This window comes from Oncorhynchus clarkii, chromosome 12 (assembly GCF_045791955.1).
Source record: "Oncorhynchus clarkii lewisi isolate Uvic-CL-2024 chromosome 12, UVic_Ocla_1.0, whole genome shotgun sequence".
In the NCBI taxonomy this organism is placed as follows: domain Eukaryota; kingdom Metazoa; phylum Chordata; class Actinopteri; order Salmoniformes; family Salmonidae; genus Oncorhynchus; species Oncorhynchus clarkii.
This window is the reverse complement of record NC_092158.1, coordinates 3,691,432-3,716,647: the sequence shown is the minus strand read 5'-3', so window position 1 is coordinate 3,716,647 and position 25,216 is coordinate 3,691,432. Positions and strand designations below refer to the sequence as shown.

At 46.4% G+C, this 25,216-nt stretch overlaps 2 protein-coding genes across 3 annotated transcripts in view; one reads left to right on the top strand and one right to left on the bottom strand.

Moving 5' to 3' along the window:
* Nucleotides 1-13,196, bottom strand: part of LOC139422646 (SOSS complex subunit C-like) — a 34,655-nt gene extending 21,459 nt beyond the window's left edge. The window contains exons 1-2 of the mRNA XM_071173798.1: nt 12,890-13,196; nt 8,737-8,833 (exon numbers count right to left, since the gene is read on the bottom strand). Of these exons, the coding sequence (XP_071029899.1) occupies nt 8,737-8,833; nt 12,890-12,908 (116 nt within the window). The 5' untranslated portion in view covers nt 12,909-13,196. The remainder of the gene's footprint in view (nt 1-8,736; nt 8,834-12,889) is intronic.
* A 43-nt stretch (nt 13,197-13,239) lies between these two features.
* The window catches only part of LOC139422645 (sorting nexin-30-like), a 50,267-nt gene continuing 38,290 nt past the window's right edge, over nt 13,240-25,216 (top strand). Inside the window, exon 1 of one of the 2 annotated variants that reach the window (XM_071173797.1) lies at nt 13,240-13,557. In XM_071173797.1, coding sequence (XP_071029898.1) covers nt 13,411-13,557 — 147 coding nt within the window. In that variant the 5' untranslated portion in view covers nt 13,240-13,410. The remainder of the gene's footprint in view (nt 13,558-25,216) is intronic. The other variant, XM_071173795.1, reaches the window with a different exon arrangement.

Below are 25,216 nucleotides of genomic sequence, written 5' to 3'. Positions count from 1 at the left end.
CAGTGGGAGTGGGCCCTGGTCAATAGCAGAACAGTGGGAGTGGGCCCTGGTCTATAGCAGAACAGTGGGAGCGGGCCCTGGTCTATAGCAGAACACGGAGTGGGCCCTGGTCTATAGCAGAACACTGGGAGTGGGCCCTGGTCTATAGCAGAACACTGGGATTGGGCTCTGGTCTATAGCAGAACACTGGGATTGGGCTCTGGTCTATAGCAGAACACTGGCAGTGGGCCCTGGTCTATAGCAGAACAGTGGGAGTGGGCCCTGGTCTATAGCAGAACACTGGGAGTGGGCCCTGGTCTATAGTAGAACATTGGGAGTGGGCCCTGGTCTATAGCAGAACACTGGGAGTGGGCCCTGGTCAATAGCAGAACAGTGGGAGTGGGCCCTGGTCTATAGCAGAACACTGGGAGTGGGCCCTGGTCTATAGTAGAACACTGGGAGGTGGGCCCTGGTCAATAGCAGAACAGTGGGAGTGGGCCCTGGTCTATAGTAGAACACTTGGAGATGGGCCCTTGTCTATTGTAGAACACTGGGAGTGGGCCCTGGTCTATAGCAGAACACTGGGAGTGGGCCCTGGACTATAGCAGAACACTGGGAGTGTGCTCTGGTCTGTAGTAGAACACTGGCAGTGGGCCCTGGTCAATAGCAGAACACTGGGAGTGGGCCCTGGTCTATAGCAGAACACTGGCAGTGGGCCCTGGTTTATAGCAGAACACTGGGAGTGGGCCCTGGTCTATAGCAGAACACTGGGATTGGGCTCTGGTCTATAGCAGAACACTGGGAGTGGGACCTGGTCTATAGCAGAACACTGGGAGTGGGCCCTGGTCTATAGCAGAACACTGGGAGTGGGCCCTGGTCTATAGCAGAACACTGGGATTGGGCTCTGGTCAATAGCAGAACACTGGGAGTGGGCCCTAGTCTATAGTAGAACACTGGGAGTGGGCCCTGGTCAATAGCAGAACACTGGGAGTAGGCCCTGGTCTATAGCAGAACACTGGGATTGGGCTCTGGTCTATAGCAGAACACTGGGATTGGGCTCTGGTCTATAGCAGAACACTGGCAGTGGGCCCTGGTCAATAGCAGAACAGTGGGAGTGGGCCCTGGTCTATAGCAGAACACTGGGAGTGGGCCCTGGTCTATAGTAGAACATTGGGAGTGGGCCCTGGTCTATAGCAGAACACTGGGAGTGGGCCCTGGTCTATAGCAGAACACTGGGATTGGGCTCTGGTCAATAGCAGAACACTGGGAGTGGGCCCTAGTCTATAGTAGAACACTGGGTGTGGGCCCTGGTCTATAGCAAAAAACTGGGAGGTGGGCCCTGGTCAAAAGCAAAACACTGGGAGTGGACCCTGGTCTATAGCAGAACACTGGGAGTGGGACCTGGTCTATAGCAGAACACTGGGAGTGGGCCCTGGTCTATAGCAGAACAATGGGAGTGGGCCCTGGTCTATAGCAGAACACTGGGAGTGGGCCCTGGTCTATAGTAGAACACTTGGAGATGGGCCCTTGTCTATTGTAGAACACTGGGAGTGGGCCCTGGTCTATAGCAGAACACTGGGAGTGGGCCCTGGTCTATAGCAGAACACTGGGATTGGGCCCTGGTCAATAGCAGAACACTGGGAGTGGGCCGTGGTCTATAGCAAAACACTGGGAGGTGGGCCCTGGTCTATAGTAGAACACTGGTAGTGGGCCCTGGTCTATAGCAGAACACTGGGAGTGGGCCCTGGTCTATAGCAGAACATTGGGAGGTGGGCCCTGGTCTATAGCAAAACACTGGGAGGTGGGCCCTGGTCTAAAGCAAAACACTGGGAGTGGACCCTGGTCAATAGCAGAACACTGGGAATGGCCCCTGGTCTATAGTAGAACACTGGGAGTGGGCCCTGGTCTATAGCAGAACACTGGGAGTGGGCCCTGGTCTATAGCAGAACATTGGGAGGTGGGCCCTGGTCTATAGCAAAACACTGGGAGGTGGGCCCTGGTCTAAAGCAAAACACTGGGAGTGGACCCTGGTCTATAGCAGAACACTGGGAGTGGGCCCTGGTCTATAGCAGAACACTGGGAGTGGGCCCTGGTCTATAGCAGAACACTGGGAGTAGGCCCTGGTCTATAGCAGAACACTGGGAGTGGGCCCTGATCTATAGTAGAACACTGGGAGAGGGCCCTGGTATATAGTAGAACACTGGGAGTGGGCCCTGGTCTATAGCAGAACACTGGCAGTGGGCCCTGGTCTATAGCAGAACACTGGGAGTGGGCCCTGGTCAATAGCAGAACACTGGGATTGGGCTCTGGTCTATAGCAGAACACTGGCAGTGGGCCCTGGTCTATAGCAGAACAGTGGGAGTGGGCCCTGGTCTATAGCAGAACACTGGGAGTGGGCCCTGGTCTATAGCAGAACACTGGGAGTGGGCCCTGGTCTATAGCAGAAAACTGGGATTGGGCCCTGGTCAATAGCAGAACACTGGGAGTGGGCCCTGGTCTATAGAAAAACACTGGGAGGTGGGCCCTGGTCTAAAGCAAAACACTGGAAGTGGACCCTGGTCTATAGCAGAACACTGGGAGTGGACCCTGGTCTATAGCAGAACACTGGGAGTGGGCCCTGGTCTATAGCAGAACACTGGGAGTGGGACCTGGTCTATAGCAGAACACTGGGAGTGGGACCTGGTCTATAGCAGAACACTGGGAATGGGATCTGGTCTATAGCAGAACACTGGGAGTGGGACCTGGTCTATAGCAGAACACTGGGAGTGGGCCCTGGTCTATAGCAGAACACTGGGAGGTGGGCCCTGGTCAATAGCAGAACAGTGGGAGTGGGCCCTGGTCAATAGCAGAACAGTGGGAGTGGGCCCTGGTCTATAGCAGAACAGTGGGAGTGGGCCCTGGTCTATAGCAGAACACGGAGTGGGCCCTGGTCTATAGCAGAACACTGGGAGTGGGCCCTGGTCTACAGCAGAACACTGGGAGTGGGCCCTGGTCTATAGTAGAACACTGGGAGTGGGCCCTGGTCTATAGTAGAACACTGGGAGTGGGCCCTGGTCTATAGTAGAACACTGGGAGTGGACCCTGGTCTATAGCAGAACACTGGGAGTGGGACCTGGTCTATAGCAGAACACTGGGAGTGGGCCCTGGTCTATAGCAGAACACTGGGATTGGGCTCTGGTCTATAGCAGAACACTGGGAGGTGGGCCCTGGTCAATAGCAGAACACTGGGAGGTGGGCCCTGGTCAATAGCAGAACAGTGGGAGTGGGACCTGGTCTATAGTAGAACACTTGGAGATGGGCCCTTGTCTATTGTAGAACACTGGGAGTGGGCCCTGGTCTATAGCAGAACACTGGGAGTGGGCCCTGGTCTATAGCAGAACACTGGGAGTTGGCTCTGGTCTGTAGTAGAACACTGGAAGTGGGCCCTGGTCAATAGCAGAACACTGGGAGTGGGCCCTGGTCTATAGCAGAACACTGGCAGTGGGCCCTGGTTTATAGCAGAACAGTGGGAGCGGGCCCTGGTCTATAGCAAAAAACTGGGAGTGGACCCTGGTCTATAGCAGAACACTGGGAATGGGACCTGGTCTATAGCAGAACACTGGGAGTTGGCCCTGGTCTATAGCAGAACACTGGGAGTGAGCCCTGGTCTATAGCAGAACACTGGCAGTGGGCTCTGGTCAATAGCAGACCACTGGGAGTGGGCCCTAGTCTATAGCAGAACACTGGGAGTGGGCCCTGGTCAATAGCAGAACACTGGGAGTGGGCCCTGGTCTAAAGCAAAACACTGGAAGTGGACACTGGTCTATAGCAGAACACTGGGAGTGGGCCCTGGTCTATAGCAGAACACTGGGAGTGGGACCTGGTCTATAGCAGAACACTGGGAGTGGGACCTGGTCTATAGCAGAACACTGGGAGGTGGGCCCTGGTCAATAGCAGAACAGTGGGAGTGGGCCCTGGTCAATAGCAGAACAGTGGGAGTGGGCCCTGGTCTATAGCAGAACAGTGGGAGCGGGCCCTGGTCTATAGCAGAACACGGAGTGGGCCCTGGTCTATAGCAGAACACTGGGAGTGGGCCCTGGTCTATAGCAGAACACTGGGATTGGGCTCTGGTCTATAGCAGAACACTGGGATTGGGCTCTGGTCTATAGCAGAACACTGGCAGTGGGCCCTGGTCTATAGCAGAACAGTGGGAGTGGGCCCTGGTCTATAGCAGAACACTGGGAGTGGGCCCTGGTCTATAGTAGAACACTGGGAGTGGGCCCTGGTCAATAGCAGAACAGTGGGAGTGGGCCCTGGTCTATAGCAGAACACTGGGAGTGGGCCCTGGTCTATAGTAGAACACTGGGAGGTGGGCCCTGGTCAATAGCAGAACAGTGGGAGTGGGCCCTGGTCTATAGTAGAACACTTGGAGATGGGCGATTGTCTATTGTAGAACACTGGGAGTGGGCCCTGGTCTATAGCAGAACACTGGGAGTGGGCCCTGGACTATAGCAGAACACTGGGAGTGTGCTCTGGTCTGTAGTAGAACACTGGCAGTGGGCCCTGGTCAATAGCAGAACACTGGGAGTGGGCCCTGGTCTATAGCAGAACACTGGCAGTGGGCCCTGGTTTATAGCAGAACAGTAGGAGCGGGCCCTGGTCTATAGCAAAAAACTGGGAGTGGACCCTGGTCTATAGCAGAACACTGGGAGTGGGACCTGGTCTATAGCAGAACACTGGGAGTGGGCCCTGGTCTATAGCAGAACACTGGGAGTGGGCCCTGGTCTATAGCAGAACACTGGGATTGGGCTCTGGTCAATAGCAGAACACTGGGAGTGGGCCCTAGTCTATAGTAGAACACTGGGAGTGGGCCCTGGTCAATAGCAGAACACTGGGAGTAGGCCCTGGTCTATAGCAGAACACTGGGATTGGGCTCTGGTCTATAGCAGAACACTGGGATTGGGCTCTGGTCTATAGCAGAACACTGGCAGTGGGCCCTGGTCAATAGCAGAACAGTGGGAGTGGGCCCTGGTCTATAGCAGAACACTGGGAGTGGGCCCTGGTCTATAGTAGAACATTGGGAGTGGGCCCTGGTCTATAGCAGAACACTGGGAGTGGGCCCTGGTCTATAGCAGAACACTGGGATTGGGCTCTGGTCAAAAGCAGAACACTGGGAGTGGGCCCTAGTCTATAGTAGAACACTGGGTGTTGGCCCTGGTCTATAGCAGAACACTGGGAGTGGGCCCTGGTCTATAGTAGAACACTTGGAGATGGGCCCTTGTCTATTGTAGAACACTGGGAGTGGGCCCTGGTCTATAGCAGAACACTGGGAGTGGGCCCTGGTCTATAGCAGAACACTGGGAGTGGGCCCTGGTCTATAGCAGAACACTGGGATTGGGCCCTGGTCAATAGCAGAACACTGGGAGTGGGCCGTGGTCTATAGCAAAACACTGGGAGGTGGGCCCTGGTCTAAAGTAAAACACTGGGAGCTGGGGCCCTGGTCAATAGCAGAACAGTGGGAGTGGGCCCTGGTCAATAGCAGAACAGTGGGAGTGGGCCCTGGTCTATAGCAGAACACTGGGAGTGGGCCCTGGTCTATAGCAGAACACTGGGAGTGGGCCCTGGTCAATAGCAGAACACTGGGATTGGGCTCTGGTCTAAAGCAGAACACTGGGCGTGGGCCCTGGTCTATAGCAGAACACTTGGAGTAGGCCCTGGTCTATAGTAGAACACTGGGAGGTGGGCCCTGGTCTATAGCAGAACACTGGTATCGGGACCTGGTCTATAGCAGAACACTGGGAGTGGGATCTGGTCTATTGTAGAACACTGGGAGTGGGCCCTGGTCTATAGTAGATTACTGGGTAGTGGGCCCTGGTCTATAGTAGAACACTGGCAGTGGGCCCTGGTCTATAGCAGAACACTGGGAGTGGGCCCTGGTCTATAGCAGAACACTGGGAGTGGGCCCTGGTCTATAGTAGAACACTGGGAGTGGGCCCTGGTCTATAGCAGAACACTGGGAGTGGGCCCTGGTCTATAGCAGAACATTGGGAGGTGGGCCCTGGTCTATAGCAAAACACTGGGAGGTGGGCCCTGGTCTAAAGCAAAACACTGGGAGTGGACCCTGGTCTATAGCAGAACACTGGGAGTGGGCCCTGGTCTATAGCAGAACACTGGGAGTGGGACCTGGTCTATAGCAGAACACTGGGAGTAGGCCCTGGTCTATAGTAGAACACTGGGAGGTGGGCCCTGGTCTATAGCAGAACACTGGTATCGGGACCTGGTCTATAGCAGAACACTGGGAGTGGGCTCTGGTCTATTGTAGAACACTGGGAGTGGGCCCTGGTCAATAGCAGAACACTGGTAGTGGGCCCTGGTCTATAGCAGAACACTGGGAGTGGGCCCTGGTCTATAGCAGAACATTGGGAGGTGGGCCCTGGTCTATAGCAAAACACTGGGAGGTGGGCCCTGGTCTAAAGCAAACACTGGGAGTGGACCCTGGTCTATAGCAGAACACTGGGAGTGGGCCCTGGTCTATAGCAGAACACTGGGAGTGGGACCTGGTCTATAGCAGAACACTGGGAGTAGGCCCTGGTCTATAGCAGAACACTGGGAGTGGGCCCTGATCTATAGTAGAACACTGGGAGAGGGCCCTGGTCTATAGTAGAACACTGGGAGTGGGCCCTGGTCTATAGCAGAACACTGGCAGTGGGCCCTGGTCTATAGCAGAACACTGGGAGTGGGCCCTGGTCTATAGCAGATCACTGGGAGTGGGCTCTGGTCTGTAGTAGAACACTGGCAGTGGGCCCTGGTCAATAGCAGAACACTGGGAGTGGGCCCTGGTCTATAGCAGAACACTGGGAGTGGGCCCTGGTCTATAGCAGAACACTGGGAGTGGGCCCTGGTCAATAGCAGAACACTGGGATTGGGCTCTGGTCTATAGCAGAACACTTGCAGTGGGCCCTGGTCTATAGCAGAACACTGGGAGTGGGCCCTGGTCTATAGCAGAACACTGGGAGTGGGCCCTGGTCTATAGCAGAACACTGGGAGTGGGCCCTGGTCTATAGCAGAACACTGGGAGTGGGCCCTGGTCAAAAGTAGAACACTGGCAGTGGGCCCTGGTCTATAACAGAACACTGGGAGTGGGCCCTGGTCTATAGCAGAACACTGGGAGTGGGCCCTGGTCAAAAGTAGAACACTGGCAGTGGGCCCTGGTCTATAGCAGAACACTGGCAGTGGGCCCTGGTCTATAGCAGAACACTGGCAGTGGGCCCTGGTCAGTAGCAGAACACTGGGAGTGGGCCCTGGTCTATAGTAGAACACTGGGAGGTGGGCCCTGGTCTATAGCAGAACACTGGGACTGGGCCCTGGTCTTTAGCAGAACACTGGGAGTGGGCTCTGGTCTATTGTAAAACGCTGGGAGTGGGCCCTGGTCTATAGCAGATCACTTGGAGTGGGCCCTGGTCTATAGCAGAACACTGGCAGTGGGCCCTGGTCTATAGTAGAACACTGGGAGTGGGCCCTGGTCTATAGCAGAACACTGGCAGTGGGCCCTGGTCTATAGCAGAACACTGGGAGTGGGCCCTGGTCTATAGCAGAACACTGGGAGTGGGCCCTGGTCAAAAGTATAACACTGGCAGTGGGCCCTGGTCTATAGTAGAACACTGGAAGATGGGCCCTTGTCTATTGTAGAACACTGGGAGTGGGCCCTGGTCTATAGTAGAACACTGGGAGTGGGCCCTGGTCTATAGTAGAACACTGGGAGTGGGCCCTGGTCAAAAGTAGAACACTGGCAGTGGGCCCTGGTCTATAGCAGAACACTGGCAGTGGGCCCTGGTCTATAGTAGAACACTGGGACTGGGCCCTGGTCTTTAGCAGAACACTGGGAGTGGGCTCTGGTCTATTGTAAAACGCTGGGAGTGGGCCCTGGTCTATAGCAGATCACTTGGAGTGGGCCCTGGTCTATAGAAGAACACTGGCAGTGGGCCCTGGTCTATAGTAGAACACTGGGAGTGGGCCCTGGTCTATAGCAGAACACTAGCAGAACACTGGGAGTGGGCCCTGGTCTATAGTAGAACACTGGGAGGTGGGCCCTGGTCTATAGCAGAACACTGGGACTGGGCCCTGGTCTTTAGCAGAACACTGGGAGTGGGCTCTGGTCTATTGTAAAACGCTGGGAGTGGGCCCTGGTCTATAGCAGATCACTTGGAGTGGGCCCTGGTCTATAGCAGAACACTGGCAGTGGGCCCTGGTCTATAGTAGAACACTGGGAGTGGGCCCTGGTCTATAGCAGAACACTGGCAGTGGGCCCTGGTCTATAGCAGAACACTGGGAGTGGGCCCTGGTCTATAGCAGAACACTGGGTGTGGGCCCTGGTCAAAAGTATAACACTGGCAGTGGGCCCTGGTCTATAGTAGAACACTGGAAGATGGGCCCTTGTCTATTGTAGAACACTGGGAGTGGGCCCTGGTCTATAGCAGAACACTGGGAGGTGGGCCCTGGTCTATAGCAGAACACTGGGAGTGGGCCCTGGTCTATAGTAGAACACTGGGAGTGGGCCCTGGTCAAAAGTAGAACACTGGCAGTGGGCCCTGGTCTATAGTAGAACACTGGGAGTGGGCCCTGGTCTATAGCAGAACACTGGCAGTGGGCCCTGGTCTATAGCAGAACACTGGCAGTGGGCCCTGGTCTATAGCAGAACACTATATGAGACACAACCCAGATTTATTTCACTGACACAACCCACTATTGACAGATAAGATACATGTTCATTCCTAATACCTGGCTGCAGGGTTATTCATGGATGAGTTATGTATCATGCGTCTCTTCTCCTTGTCCAGGTCAGCCAAAATGGCCACACGGTTCTTGTTCTGGACTCCTGATGGCAGAAAAAAGAGAAGATCATGAAAATAATCAGCACAAATAGCTCTTATCCAGGGCTCTATTCTAGCTAGCTCTTATCCAGGGCTCTATTCTAGCTAGCTCTTATCCAGGGCTCTATTCTAGCTAGCTCTTATCCAGGGCTCTATTCTAGCTAGCTCTTATCCAGGGCTCTATTCTAGCTAGCTCTTATCCAGGGCTCTATTCTAGCTAGCTCTTATCCAGGGCTCTGTTCTAGCTAGCTCTTATCCAGGGCTCTATTCTAGCTAGCTCTTATCCAGGGCTCTATTCTAGCTAGCGCTTATCCAGGGCTCTATTCTAGCTAGCTCTTATCCAGGGCTCTATTCTAGCTAGCTCTTATCCAGGGCTCTATTCTAGCTAGCTCTTATCCAGGGCTCTATTCTAGCTAGCTCTTATCCAGGGCTCTATTCTAGCTAGCTCTTATCCAGGGCTCTATTCTAGCTAGCGCTTATCCAGGGCTCTATTCTAGCTAGCTCTTATCCAGGGCTCTATTCTAGCTAGCTCTTATCCAGGACTCTATTCTAGCTAGCGCTTATCCAGGGCTCTATTCTAGCTAGCTCTTATCCAGGGCTCTATTCTAGCTAGCTGTTATCCAGGGCTCTATTCTAGCTAGCGCTTATCCAGGGCTCTATTCTAGCTAGCGCTTATCCAGGGCTCTATTCTAGCTAGCTCTTATCCAGGGCTCTATTCTAGCTAGCTCTTATCCAGGGCTCTATTCTAGCTAGCTCTTATCCAGGGCTCTATTCTAGCTAGCGCTTATCCAGGGCTCTATTCTAGCTAGCTCTTATCCAGGGCTCTATTCTAGCTAGCTCTTATCCAGGGCTCTATTCTAGCTAGCTCTTATCCAGGGCTGTTGAAGAAGATTCAGGGCTCTATTCAATCAGATATTCTTTAGCCCACATCTGCATAGCGGTTGTTTTGGCGGTGTCAGAGGGGGAACTGCGTTAGAGCTGTCAAATCCACAAGCGGCTCCATGCATTATATCTAAAGCAGACAATGTGACTCTGTGCAACCAATGGCAATAAGAGAAATCCCATGCAAACTTGTTCGCAAATTGAAACACTGGAATGTGAGATGTAATCTACACTTCGATTAGGATGATAGAAATCTTCATTATTTCGTGGAAATGTAACAAGCACACTAAATCGTTTGATAAACTGATTATGGCAGTAGGCCAGTAGTCATTTAAAAACTTTACTCTGATTATCATAAATCGGTGTGAGGTCCAAATGTAAGTCTGCGTATTAAAACACCTGGTTCTTTTGAATTAAAAGGGCATGTACACAGGTTAATTGGAGTTCCCGGTGGTGTATTTCATCTGCCAGCATCAGTAGCCCAATCCTCCCCTTTTCACCAAATAGATCTTAGTCGTGTAATTTGACATCTAACTAAGATGTTTGGTGCAGTATTTCTGAAGTGGATTTTTGTTGTTGTTGTAAAACTCATGTATCGTTGCACAGCAGCTAGTTAGCGACACAAGGAGAAAACACTGAGCTGGGAGAAAGACAGGATCCTTCATGGCTGTATTGATGAACTTGTTTCGCCCCTGCTGTGTACCGGAGTCCTCCTTAGGAAGAGCTGGCTAAACTAGCACAGTGTCCTTCGCTCCAGCCTTCCAAACTCCTGCCCTCGCTGTCGTTATACAGAACTGCTGGAAAACAGTGACCGGCATGCGGGGTCGAAGGACGGTGTCTACCGGTGTACAGCTACCTAACTAGCTACGGTTGTCTCCACCACACCTTCTGTGCGGTTTATCGGTAGCTGGCATCCAACGTTATTGTGCATTAACGCCACCTACTGTACTGGAGTGTAGTGGTGGGTCGTTCCCGAACGAACGGATCTTTTTGGTGAACGTCGGGAACCGAATCGCATCGGTGAAAGAGCCGTTCATTTGGCTCCCTGATTGGCTTTCTGCTAATACGTCTTTCTGAGCGCAAAACAATGTTTTTCTGAAGATAAGTTACATTAGGCCGAAAGTCTCGGAATGCCCATCACTACTGGAGTATAAAGAGGGGTTCCTGCAGACACAGGAACGCCCCAAATTGCAGACTGCAGTTCCACCCTTCCCCAAAAAACCCTTCCCTTGCTCAGACCAAAACATCATCCTAATAGTACATACAGGAACTGTTCTGAACTGTTTCGGATGGCAAGCATGCGGATGACTTTATGCGTGAGTGAAGTGAATGTGGAAAAACAAAGTATTCATCTTAGAAATATAGTTTTCACACAAACTTTATATTTCCGAACTCAAAATCAAATAGGATTCGCAAAAATAACATGGTCACTGCGATAGAACGTCTACTTTGATTGGCCACTGTGGTAGAACGTCCTTTGATTGGCCACTGTGGTAGAACATCTATTTTGATTGGTCACTGTGGTATTGGTCGATTTTCTGCATTTATTTAAGTCCCATCATCAGGTATTGGACTAACCTGGTCACTGGGAAGATGCTCTCAAAATGTCGGTGCCCGTAGAGGTGAGCAGTACAATTATGGGATGGAGTGCCGTCATAATGCCACCAGGCCACAAGCGAAGTCGGGAGAAGAGGAATATTGGGACACAGAAAGGTGGATTTCTGAGGAGGAATGGAGAGGGGAAATGAGGAAGAGGAGGTTGAAAAGAATGAGGAAAGCAGAGGTTGGTTTTGAATCTGAGGAAGAGGGTGATAAAAATGGAGATGGCGTGTCGAAGAAGATTGGTGTCAAGTGCAAACTGAGTGAGCCGTGCACCAGACCGAATTATGGAAGTGAATGAGTTAAGTGAGGAGGAAGGTGTGGTGAAGAGCTCAGAACCCGAGCCTGGCATCAATGGACTGGATAAAGAAGTACCTGGTCCAGTAGGAGTGACATTTTGTTGAGAAGGTGGATCCTTGCCTTTTGGCTGATCCAGTTGTGGTTTCAGGGTGGGGGGAAGCTGGCTGCAGTTGAATCAGTGAAGGTAACCTAGGTAACTTGTGATATTTGTTTGTGTTTTTTCCGTGTCACGCAACTTGGGTCAAGATCTGTTTCAGGCTTTGGTTTTAGAAACAGGGCACCTTTGAAAGGAGTGATTTCTAGGGTAACGTTAGGCGTGGAGGTGGAGCTATTGAAGTTGAAGATTCCTGGTGTTTGTGGTGTGACGCCGATCTGGTGGTGAAACAGTCACTGTCAGTCCTTTTGAGTCAGTCTTTACAGAACGAGGTCAAGTTCAGTTATTCTCAGTCCGTCCCCTCGCCGGGCTCGAACCAGGGACCCTCTGCACACAGACAACAGTCACCCTCGAAGCATCGTAACCCATCGCTCCACAAAAGCGCGGCCCTTGCAGAGCAAGGGGAACAACTACTTCAAGGTCTCAAAGCGAGTGACGTCACCGATTAGCGCGCACCACCACTAACTAGCTAGCCGTTTCACATCGGTTACATCACTCTTTACCCAACAAGGTCATGTTAAGATATCAGTTATCCAGTGTGGCGAATCCACTGTACTGTTTCAGGTGCCACGTTTATGGTCATGTTGCAGCCGTGTGCAGGAGAGGGATCCCAAGATGTGGGAAGTGTGCAGGAGGGCACGGGACAGAGGATTGTGTCATTTCGGTGGATAAAGTTGTGTGTCAACTGTAGGGGTGCTCATGTTGCTGGGGATCGGAAGTGTCCGGAGGGAAGGTGGCAGGTTGATATGGCCAGAGTCAGAGTAGTATTGGGGGCGGTAAAGCAACAGACGGCAACCGCCATTAAACCTCACAGGAAGGAAGTTTAATCATTAGGTAGACATTTCAGATGTGTCCATATAAAAACAGGACTATTGGGGAAATCGTTCTTCTTGCAAAGCATGTAAACGTTTTAAAAACGAACTATTACATGAATCTGACTATCCACAATAACCGTATTGTTGTGTGTCCGTATCCCCGATTTGACAGCTCCAACGCGGTTACACCACTTGAGGTAGAAAGACCTGAATTTCCGCGATGCGGATTGAATTGAGCCCCAGGACTCTGCATCAACAAGCCGCACAAAACGCCCTGGATATTCGACCCTGCCTTTTGCTACTTGACTTACCCGGTGCAGGCGACGCCATGTCAGAAAGACTGGTTGCAGCCTAAACAATATAAAACATGAAATAGAGCCAGCTATCACAGTGTTAGTTAACATCTACACTGGGGACAGACGAATCGACCACGGATAGCAGATGTTTCAGATTTTACCCATCGTTCAAATAGCTACACAACTATCACATATAATAATAGTATGTTTAACTCCAACTAAACTACTTCGCTAGATACAGAAACAAACACCGCTAAATTACTTTTTTTTTGTACTCTGTCAGCATGTCAACAAAAGTCACGTGATTGCTGGAAGCGTCATTACTTCCGGTTACTGTTATTCTACTTCCGAGACTGCGCAGTGCCAGTCAGCTGGAAGCTTTTGGTTGCAACTAGAGTGTCCAGCGTTTGATACACGGGATTCATGGGAAATAATCACACACACACACACACACACACACAAAAACTCGCATTCCAGGCCAAAAAAACGAAGATATTTCCCGGTAAATCCGTTGTCGGATTCCCATCGCTTGCACAATGAGTGCTGGCACCCCAAAATCGCTGGCATCTTCGGGGCAAAAGCCCATTCAGGAGATCTGTCATCCGCTTGGAGCCGAGGATACAGCGTCGGTCCTCACACCCAGTCCAGATGTCGGAAACACCATTACCAGCATCGGAGGGAAGGTACAAAAAAATATATAGATATAGATTGCTAGAAAAGCTAAATAAATAGATAGTATTCTGTACTTTCATGTGCTGATGTATTGTAGGATGATAGATTGTCTAGCCTAGGGCATTTCCATCTAAAAAGGACACATGAGCACCAACGAAGTTCGTAGGAGCATATCAAATGAAATCTAATTCTCTATATTTTTTTAATCAATTAAGGCATATATACATTTTTTACCTATTTTCCATCCTAAAAAATTAAGAATAAGCAAAGGCTTTGGTCTCTTGTCAAACAGATGGAAAAGAGATCTTAGACAACATCTACCTGAAAAAGTCTTAAAAGAGACTCAATAATGTTGACCTAAAGCCCCCTGCCAACTAATATCAACACATATCGAGTTTTGGAGAAAATATTTGCCTTCTGTAAGTTTATGAAACATTGACTTGTGCCTTGTAATTTTGTTACCAAAAACCCACATATGTTTAAGATATTTTCTAATTTCTCTCCCTCGTGAGGAGGGAGGACAATGAAAGTTGTGTTCATAGTGTCTCCTGCTACTGTCCTCTCTTCCACTGACTGTTAGTCTTCTCTTCCACTGACTGTTATGTTCAGCTCATAGTGTCTCCTGTTACTGTCCTCTCTTCCACTGACTGTTATGTTCAGCTCATAGTGTCTCCTGTTACTGTCCTCTCTTCCACTGACTGTTATGTTCAGCTCATAGTGTCTCCTGTTATGTTCAGCTCATAGTGTCTCCTGTTACTGTCCTCTCTTCCACTGACTGTTATGTTCAGCTCATAGTGTCTCCTGTTACTGTCCTCTCTTCCACTGACTGTTACAGTGCCTTGCGAAAGTATTCGGCCCCCTTGAACTTTGCGACCTTTTGCCACATTTCAGGCTTCAAACATAAAGATATAAAACTGTATTTTTTTGTGAAGAATCAACAACAAGTGGGACACAATCATGAAGTGGAACGACATTTATTGGATATTTCAAACTTTTTTAACAAATCAAAAACTGAAATATTGGGCGTGCAAAATTATTCAGCTCCTTTACTTTCAGTGCAGCAAACTCTCTCCAGAAGTTCAGTGAGGATCTCTGAATGATCCAGTGTTGACGTAAATGACTAATGAGGATAAATACAATCCACCTGTGTGTAATCAAGTCTCCGTATAAATGCACCTGCACTGTGATAGTCTCAGAGGTCCGTTAAAAGCGCAGAGAGCATCATGAAGAACAAGGAACACACCAGGCAGGTCCGAGATACTGTTGTGAAGAAGTTTAAAGCCGGATTTGGATACAAAAAGATTTCCCAAGCTTTAAACATCCCAAAGAGCACTGTGCAAGCGATAATATTGAAATGGAAGGAGTATCAGACCACTGCAAATCTACCAAGACCTGGCCGTCCCTCTAAACTTTCAGCTCATACAAGGAGAAGACTGATCAGAGATGCAGCCAAGAGGCCCATGATCACTCTGGATGAACTTCAGAGATCTACAGCTGAGGTGGGAGACTCTGTCCATAGGACAACAATCAGTCATATATTGCACAAATCTGGCCTTGCACAAAGAGTGGCAAGAAGAAAGCCATTTCTTAAAGATATCCATAAAAAGTGTTGTTTAAAGTTTGCCACAAGCCACCTGGGAGACACACCAAACATGTGGAAGAAGGTGCTCTGGTCAGATGAAACCAAAATTGAACTTTTGGCAACAATGCAAAACGTTATGTTTGGCATAAAAGCAACACAGCTGAACACACCATCCCCACTGTCAAACATGGTGGTGGCAGCATCATGGTTTGGGCCTGCTTTTCTTCAGCAGGGACAGGGAAGATGGTTAAAATTGATGGGAAGATGGATGGAGCCAAATACAGGACCAAAGACCTGAGACTGGGACGGAGATTTGTCTTCCAACAAGACAATGATCCAAAACATAAAGCAAAATCTACAATGGAATGGTTCAAAAATAAACATATCCAAGCGACTTACAGCTGTAATCGCAGCAAAAGGTGGCGCTACAAAGTATTAACTTAAGGGGGCTGAATAATTTTGCACGCCCAATTTTTCAGTTTTTGATTTGTTAAAAAAGTTTGAAATATCCAATAAATGTCGTTCCACTTCATGATTGTGTCCCACTTGTTGTTGATTCTTCACAAAAAAAATACAGTTTTATATCTTTATGTTTGAAGCCTGAAATGTGGCAAAAGGTCGCAAAGTTCAAGGGGGCCGAATACTTTCGCAAGGCACTGTATGTTCAGCTCATAGTGTCTCCTGTTATGTTCAGCTCATAGTGTCTCCTGCTACTGTCCTCTCTTCCACTGACTGTTATGTTCATAGTGTCTCCTGTTACTGTCCTCTCTTCCACTGACTGTTATGTTCATAGTGTCTCCTGTTACTGTCCTCTCTTCCACTGACTGTTATGTTCAGCTCATAGTGTCTCCTGCAACTGTCCTCTCTTCCACTGACTGTTATGTTCATAGTGTCTCCTGCTACTGTCCTCTCTTCCACTGACTGTTATGTTCAGCTCATAGTGTCTCCTGTTACTGTCCTCTCTTCCACTGACTGTTATGTTCAGCTCATAGTGTCTCCTGTTACTGTCCTCTCTTCCACTGACATACTGTTATGTTCAGCTTATATCTGTTTTATTTCTGTTGTCTGGTGGTCAAAGCAAGACTGAAAACCCTCACTTTGCCGCTCGCTCTCTCTCAATTCAGTTCAGTTTCAATTCAAGGGGCTTTATTGGCATGAGAAACACATGTTAACATTGCCAAAGCAAGTGAAATAGATAAGAAACAATCGAAATGAACTGTAAACATCACTCCCAAAACGTTTCAGAGGAATAGACATTTTAAATGTCATATGGCTATGTGCAGTGTTGTAACGATGTGCAAATAGTTAAAGTACAAAAGGGAAAATAAATTAACATAAATATGGGTTGTATTTACAATGGTGTGTGTTCTTCACTGGTTGACCCTTTCTTGTGGCAACAGGTCACACATCTTGCTGCTGTGATGGAACACTGTGGAATTTCACCCAGTAGAGGTGAAGGGAGTTTATCAAAATTGGGTTTGTTTTCGAATTCTTTGTGGATCTGTGTAATCTGAGGGAAATATGTCTCTCTAATACATTGGGCAGGAGGTTATGAAGTGCAGCTCAGTTTCCACCTCATTTTGTGGGCAGTGTGCACATAACCTGTCTTCTCTTGAGAGCCATGTCTGCCTACGGCGGCCTTTCTCAATAGGCAAGGCTATGCTCACTGAGTCTGTACATAGTCAAAGCTTTCCTTAAGTTTGGGTCAGTCACAGTGGTCAGGTATTCTGCCACTGTGTACTTGCTGTTTAAGGCCAAATAGCATTCTAGTTTGCTCTGTTTTTTTGTTAATTCTTTCCAATGTGTCAAGTAATTATCTTTTTGTTTTCTCATGATTTGATTGGGTCTAATTGTGCTGTTGTCCTGGGGCTCTGTGGGGTGTGTTTGTGAACAGAGCCCCAGGACCAGCTTGCTTAGGGGACTCTTCTCCAGGTTCATCTCTCTGTAGGTGATGGCTTTGTTATGGAAGGTTTTAGGTGGTTGTCGAATTTCAAGGCTCTTTTCTGGACATGGTTAATTAGCTGGTATCGGCCTAACTCTGCTCTGCATGCATTATTTGGTGTTTTATGTTGTGCATTTTTATTTTTATTAAACCTTTATTTAACTAGTCAAATCAGTTAAGAACAAATTCTTATTTACAATGACGGCCTACCAAAAGGCCTCCTGTGGGGACGGGGGCTGAATTACATTATTATTATGATTTTTTAAATTAAATATATAAATGTATATACAGTGGGGCAGAAAAGTATTTAGTCAGCCACCAATTGTGCAAGTTCTCCCACTTAAAAAGATGAGAGAGGCCTGTAATTTTCATCATATTTACACTTCAACTATGACAGACAAAATGAGAAAAAAAATCCAGAAAATCACATTGTAGTATTTTTAATGAATTTATTTGCATATTATGGTGGAAAATAAGTATTTGGTCAATAACAAAAGTTTATCTCAATACTTTGTTATATACCCTTTGTTGGCAATGACACTGGTCAAAAGTCTTCACAAGTTTTTCACACACTGTTGCTGGTATTCTCTTAAAGAAGGTCTGTGAGAGCCAGAAATCTTGCTTGTTTGTAGGTGACCAAATACTTATTTTCCACCATAATTTGCAAATAAATTCATTAAAAATCCTACAATGTGATTTTCTGGATTTTTTTTTTCTAATTTTGTCTGTCATAGTTGAAGTGTACCTATGATGAAAATTACAGGCCTCTCTCATTTTTTTAAGTAGGAGAACTTGCACAATTGGTGGCTGACTAAATACTTTTTTGCCCCACTGTATACAGTACTGTGCAAAAGTTTTAGGCAGGTGTGGAAAAAATGCTGTAAAGTAAGAATGCTTTCAGAAAATAGACATGTTAATAGTTTATATTTATAAATTAACTAAATGCAATGTGAGTGATATTTTTTAAATATTTATTTAATTTAACTAGACAAGTCAGTTAAGTACGAATTCTTATTTTCAATGACGGTATTCAATGGGTTAACTGCCTGTTCAGGGGCAGAACGACAGATTTGTACCTTGTCAGCTTGGGGATTTGAACTTGCAACCTTCCTGTCCAACGCTCTAACCACTAGGCTACCCTGCCGCCCCAACTGAGCAGAAGAAAAATCTAAATCAAATCCATATTTGGTGAGACCACCCTTTGCCTTCAAAACAGCATCTATTCTCGTAGGTACACTTGCTTAAAGTCAGGGATTTTGTAGGCATGTAGTCAGGTGTATGATTAACCAATTATACCAAACAGGTGCAAAAGATCATAAATTCATTATGTACAGTTGAACCACAATCATTAACTTAAACAGAAACAACTGTGTAGCAGGAATACAACTGGGTTTTTAATTGATCAGGGACAGTACCAGTAAAAAGTTTGGACACACATACTTGTTCAAGGGTTTTTCTTAATTTTTTACTATTTTCTACATTGTAGAATAATATTGAAGACGTCAAAACTATGACATAACACATTTGGAATAATTTAGTAACCAAATAAGTGTTAAACAAATCAAAATAGATTTTAGATTCTTCAAAGTAGCCACCCTTTGCCTTGATGACAGCTTTACCCACTCTTGGCATTCTCTCAACCAGCTTCACCTGGAATGCTTTTCCAACAGTCTTGAAGGAGTTCCCACGTATGCTGAGCACTTGTTGGCTGCTTTTCCTTCACTCTGCAGTCCAACTCAGCCCAAACCATCTCAATTGGTTTGAGGTCGGGTGATTGTGGAGGCCAGGTCATCTGATGCAGCACTCCATCACTCTCCTTCTTACTCAAATAGCCCTTACACAGCCTGGAGATGTGTTGGGTCATTGTCCTGTTGAAAAACAAATGATAGTCCCACTAAGGACAAACCAGATGGGATGGCGTATCGCTGCAGAATGCTGTGGTGGCCATGCTGGTTAATCACAGACAGTGTCACCAGCAAAGCACCACTACACCATCACACCTCCTCCTCCATGCTTCACAGTGGGAACCACACATGCAGAGATCATCCGTTCACCTACTCTGCGTCTCACAAAGACACTGTGATTGGAACCAAAACTCTCAAATTTGAAGTCATCAGACCAAAGGACAGATTTCCACCGGTCTAATGTTCATTGCTCATGTTTGTTGGCCCAAGCAAGTCTCTTCTTCTTATTGGTGTCCTTTAGTAGTGCTTTCTTCGCAGCAATTTGACCATGAAGGCCTGATTCACGTAGTCTCCTCTGAACAGTTGATGTTGAGATGTGTCTGTACTTGAACTCTGAAGCATTTATTTAGGCTACAATCTGAGGCTGGTAACTAATGAACTTATCCTCTGCAGCAGAGGTAACTCTGGGTCTTCCTTTCCTGTGGCGGTCCTCATGAGAGACAGTTTCATAGCGCTTGATGGTTTATGCGACTGCACCTAAAGAAAATTCTGACCTTCATGTCTTAAAGTAATGATGGACTATTGTTTCTCTTTGCTTATTTGATCTGTTCTTGCCCTAATATGGACTTGGTATTTTACCAAATAGGTCTATCTTCGGTTTACCACCCCTACATTGTCACAACACAACTGATTGGCTCAAACACATTCAGGAATGAAATTCCACAACTTATCAAGCCACACCTGTTAATTGAAATGCATTCCAGGTCCTCATGAAGCCGGTTGAGAGAATGCCAAGAATGTGCAAAGCTGCCATCAAGTCACAAGGGTAGCTACTTTGATGAATCTCAAATATATCTCAAAAAATATTTTGATTTGATTAACATTCATTTGGTTACTACATGATTCCATATGTGTTATTTCATAGTTTTGATGTCTTCACTATTATTCTACTATGTAGAAAATAGTACAAATAAAGAAGTAACAGCCTTGAATGAGGCGGTTTGTCCAAACTTTTGTGTGACTGACACCTTTAATGAGAGGTCTAATAATATTTAATAATGTCTGCCCTCCAAATTCATATTCATTATATAAATAGGCCCTTTTAATTTGGTCTGGCTTGCCATTCCAAATTAAATAGATTTTTGTTGGGGGGGGCTCATTAATTTTTTATACATTTTGTTCCCCCCCCCAGCCTTATCCTAAAATGGATTCAATATTTTTCTCACCTCATCAATCTACAGACAATACCCTGTAATGACATCACAATACCCTGTAATGACATCACAATACCCTGTAATGACATCACAATACCCTGTAATGACATCACAATACCCTGTAATGACATCACAATACCCTGTAATGACATCACAATACCCTGTAATGACATCACAATACCCCGTAATGACATCACAATACCCTGTAATGACATCACAATACCCTGTAATGACATCACAATACCCTGTAATGACATCACAATACCCTGTAATGACATCACAATACCCTGTAATGACATCACAATACCCCGTAATGACATCACAATACCCTGTAATGACAGCTTGAGATGTTTTATTTTTTTTGCAAATGTAAAAAAAACTGATATCACGTTTACATAAGTATTCAGACCCTTTACTCAGTACTTTGTTGAAGCACCTTTTGGCAGTGATTACAGCCTCCGATTGTCTTCTTGGGTATGACGCTACAAGCTTGATACACCTGTATTTGGGGAGTTTCTCACATTCTTCTCTGTTTTGGTACAGCTACTGAAGAGCTCTCCTTTGTCTCCACCCATTCAGCATGGTTCACACCCTCTTAAGCCTTAGACCACACCCATTCAGCATGGTTCACACCCTCTTAAGCCTTAGACCACACCCATCTCTTTAAGGATTCACATGTGAGGCCATGTGCTAAACAGAGTGAGTATGGTAGTGTACTATATAAAGGGTTAAGGCTGGTTTGTACTTTGTCTATCGGCATCTGTAGCTATACAGTTGCCGCAGTGACATCATGAACATTCTATTGTTATAATAAACACACAAAAAAGGACAGGCTGCATGACATCAGCAGCCTGGTGGTCAGCAGTAATGTTGTGTTATAACTCCAATAAACCCATCCGTTTAAAAATTAATTTAGTAAATGTTAATTTAGAAAACCAGGCAACTAAAAGCAACTTTCTAAACAATGTTTTGGTTCGTTTCTAACTCGTTAGCTAGCGTTAAGGTAACTGGCTAGCCAGTTCAAATAATGGCCATATCATAACTGACAACGTCAGCTTGTTAGTTAGCTAGCTAGCGTTAAGTTAGCTGGCTAGCCAGTTCAAATAATGGCCACATCATAACTGACAACGGCAGCTTGTTAGTTAGCTAGCTAGCGTTAAGTTAGCTGGCTAGCCAGTTCAAATAATGGCCACATCATAACTGACAACGGCAGCTTGTTAGTTAGCTAGCTAGCTTTAAGTTATCTGGCTAGCGAGCTAGCGTTAAGTTAGCTGGCTAGCGAGCTAGCGTTAAGTTAGCTGGCTAGCCAGTTCAAATAATGGCCATATCATAACTGACAACGTCTTTTAACCTAAGCTCATTTTAATTCATTATTACAGGAAAATAAACTCACAATAAGATCATTATTTACAAGTTAATGGTGAGCTAATTACAGAAAATGGTTTTACGGTTGTGAGTGTGATGAAATAAAAGCAGGGCATTCTACCGGAGAATTTCAGAACTTGGACACTGTCTAGTTGGCCTAACGTTATATCCTAGTATGACTTTGGTGCAGGTCATGTTGTTCTTCACATTACCGTCTCAGTAAACACACACTATATCAGATACAATCTAAGTTTATTTATTACAGGCACCGGATATAGAAGGTGTAAACAGTACAGTGAAACGGTTACCTATGTAGTGGATTGTTTTGTTTTGATATGTAACGTTATATATATATATATATATTTTCTCCCCCATGTAAAAATAGCCTTTAAATGACAAACATATCAATCATAATATTTTAAACTATTAAAATGCTCAGAATTGAGGAAATTGTACCTTTTTCTCTCGTCTTTGTAATAATCAGGAAGCCTGAGAGAACAATCCGAGTTGATGGGGAGTTTATATTCACGAGCTCACCTTGACCTACAGCTGCCTTGTGGTTGTTGCCAGGTAACAAGGTAAACAAAGGGCCACATGTCATTGATGACCAGGTAAACATAGGTCATTCCCAGTCTACTGTTGAATATCAGACAAACTGCAGCAATTAATTACAGAATGCAGTTCACTGATACACTTCCTCGGCAGAATGAGTAAAGCCTGAGAAGAAGCTTAGACATACGAGAATGTACATGGAAAACAGCATACATTAAGTGTACTGGACAATTTATTGGTGCCTATGCATGAGCATTAGAAATGACAATATGTTCAGAATTGTATTAATTTATTTTTTATTTAACCTTTATTTAACGAGGCAAGTCAGTTAAGAACAAATTCTTATTTACAATGACGGCCTAACCCGGACGACGCTGGGCCAATTGTGAGCCGCCCTCTGGGACTCCCAATCACAGCCAGATGTGATGCAGCCTGGATTCGAACCAGGGACTGTAGTGACATAGCACCGAGATGCAGTGCTTTAGACCGCTGCTCCCACTCGGGGAGCCCTGTACTGTATGTATTGATCAGACATTTACTTGATCATTTACAATCGGCCAAAATATTGATCAACGTGAACACATGAGAAATAATGGTGAGACATCATTTGACAGAAAACTGATTAGAGCCATAAGCCATAATATAGGCACCCTGCCGTCCTGCAGGACCCCATTGATTCATACAATTTGTAACACTCATCTCCCGTCTGAATACTAGACGAAAAATAATACTAAGTATCAAAAATCTGATATCATTTCACGTAAAAGTGAATTACTTAGGCTTTAGGAAATGTAACCAACTAAGAGAGGAGACGAGCTTCAGTCACCCACTAGTGAATTACTTCGTCTTTAGGAAATGTAACCAACTAAGAGAGGAGACGAGCTTCAGTCACCCACTAGTGAATTACTTCGTCTTTAGGAAATGTAACCAACTAAGAGAGGAGACGAGCTTCAGTCACCCACTAGTGAATTACTTAGGCTTTAGGAAATGTAACCAACTAAGAGAGGAGACGAGCTTCAGTCACCCACTAGTGAATTACTTAGGCTTTAGGAAATGTAACCAACTAAGAGAGGAGACGAGCTTCAGTCACCCACTAGTGAATTACTTAGGCTTTAGGAAATGTAACCAACTAAGAGAGGAGACGAGCTTCAGTCACCCACTAGTGAATTACTTCGGCTTTAGGAAATGTAACCAACTAAGAGAGGAGACGAGCTTCAGTCACCCACTAGTGAATTACTTCGTCTTTAGGAAATGTAACCAACTAAGAGAGGAGACGAGCTTCAGTCACCCACTAGTGAATTACTTAGGCTTTAGGAAATGTAACCAACTAAGAGAGGAGACGAGCTTCAGTCACCCACTAGTGAATTACTTAGGCTTTAGGAAATGTAACCAACTAAGAGAGGAGACGAGCTTCAGTCACCCACTAGTGAATTACTTAGGCTTTAGGAAATGTAACGAACTAAGAGAGGAGACGAGCTTCAGTCACCCACTAGTGAATTACTTCGTCTTTAGGAAATGTAACCAACTAAGAGAGGAGACGAGCTTCAGTCACCCACTAGTGAATTACTTAGGCTTTAGGAAATGTAACCAACTAAGAGAGGAGACGAGCTTCAGTCACCCACTAGTGAATTACTTAGGCTTTAGGAAATGTAACCAACTAAGAGAGGAGACGAGCTTCAGTCACCCACTAGTGAATTACTTAGGCTTTAGGAAATGTAACCAACTAAGAGAGGAGACGAGCTTCAGTCACCCACTAGTGAATTACTTCGTCTTTAGGAAATGTAACCAACTAAGAGAGGAGACGAGCTTCAGTCACCCACTAGTGAATTACTTCGTCTTTAGGAAATGTAACCAACTAAGAGAGGAGACGAGCTTCAGTCACCCACTAGTGAATTACTTCGTCTTTAGGAAATGTAACCAACTAAGAGAGGAGACGAGCTTCAGTCACCCACTAGTGAATTACTTAGGCTTTAGGAAATGTAACCAACTAAGAGAGGAGACGAGCTTCAGTCACCCACCAGTGAATTACTTCGTCTTTAGGAAATGTAACCAACTAAGAGAGGAGACGAGCTTCAGTCACCCACCAGTGAATTACTTAGGCTTTAGGAAATGTAACCAACTAAGAGAGGAGACGAGCTTCAGTCACCCACTAGTGAATTACTTAGGCTTTAGGAAATGTAACCAACTAAGAGAGGAGACGAGCTTCAGTCACCCACTAGTGAATTACTTACGCTTTAGGAAATGTAACCAACTAAGAGAGGAGACGAGCTTCAGTCACCCACTAGTGAATTACTTAGGCTTTAGGAAATGTAACCAACTAAGAGAGGAGACGAGCTTCAGTCACCCACTAGTGAATTACTTAGGCTTTAGGAAATGTAACCAACTAAGAGAGGAGACGAGCTTCAGTCACCCACTAGTGAATTACTTAGGCTTTAGGAAATGTAACCAACTAAGAGAGGAGACGAGCTTCAGTCACCCACTAGTGAATTACTTCGGCTTTAGGAAATGTAACCAACTAAGAGAGGAGACGAGCTTCAGTCACCCACTAGTGAATTACTTCGGCTTTAGGAAATGTAACCAACTAAGAGAGGAGACGAGCTTCAGTCACCCACTAGTGAATTACTTAGGCTTTAGGAAATGTAACCAACTAAGAGAGGAGACGAGCTTCAGTCACCCACTAGTGAATTACTTTGGCTTTAGGAAATGTAACCAACTAAGAGAGGAGACGAGCTTCAGTCACCCACTAGTGAATTACTTAGGCTTTAGGAAATGTAACCAACTAAGAGAGGAGACGAGCTTCAGTCACCCACTAGTGAATTACTTAGGCTTTAGGAAATGTAACCAACTAAGAGAGGAGACGAGCTTCAGTCACCCACTAGTGAATTACTTAGGCTTTAGGAAATGTAACCAACTAAGAGAGGAGACGAGCTTCAGTCACCCACTAGTGAATTACTTAGGCTTTAGGAAATGTAACCAACTAAGAGAGGAGACGAGCTTCAGTCACCCACTAGTGAATTACTTAGGCTTTAGGAAATGTAACCAACTAAGAGAGGAGACGAGCTTCAGTCACCCACTAGTGAATTACTTAGGCTTTAGGAAATGTAACCAACT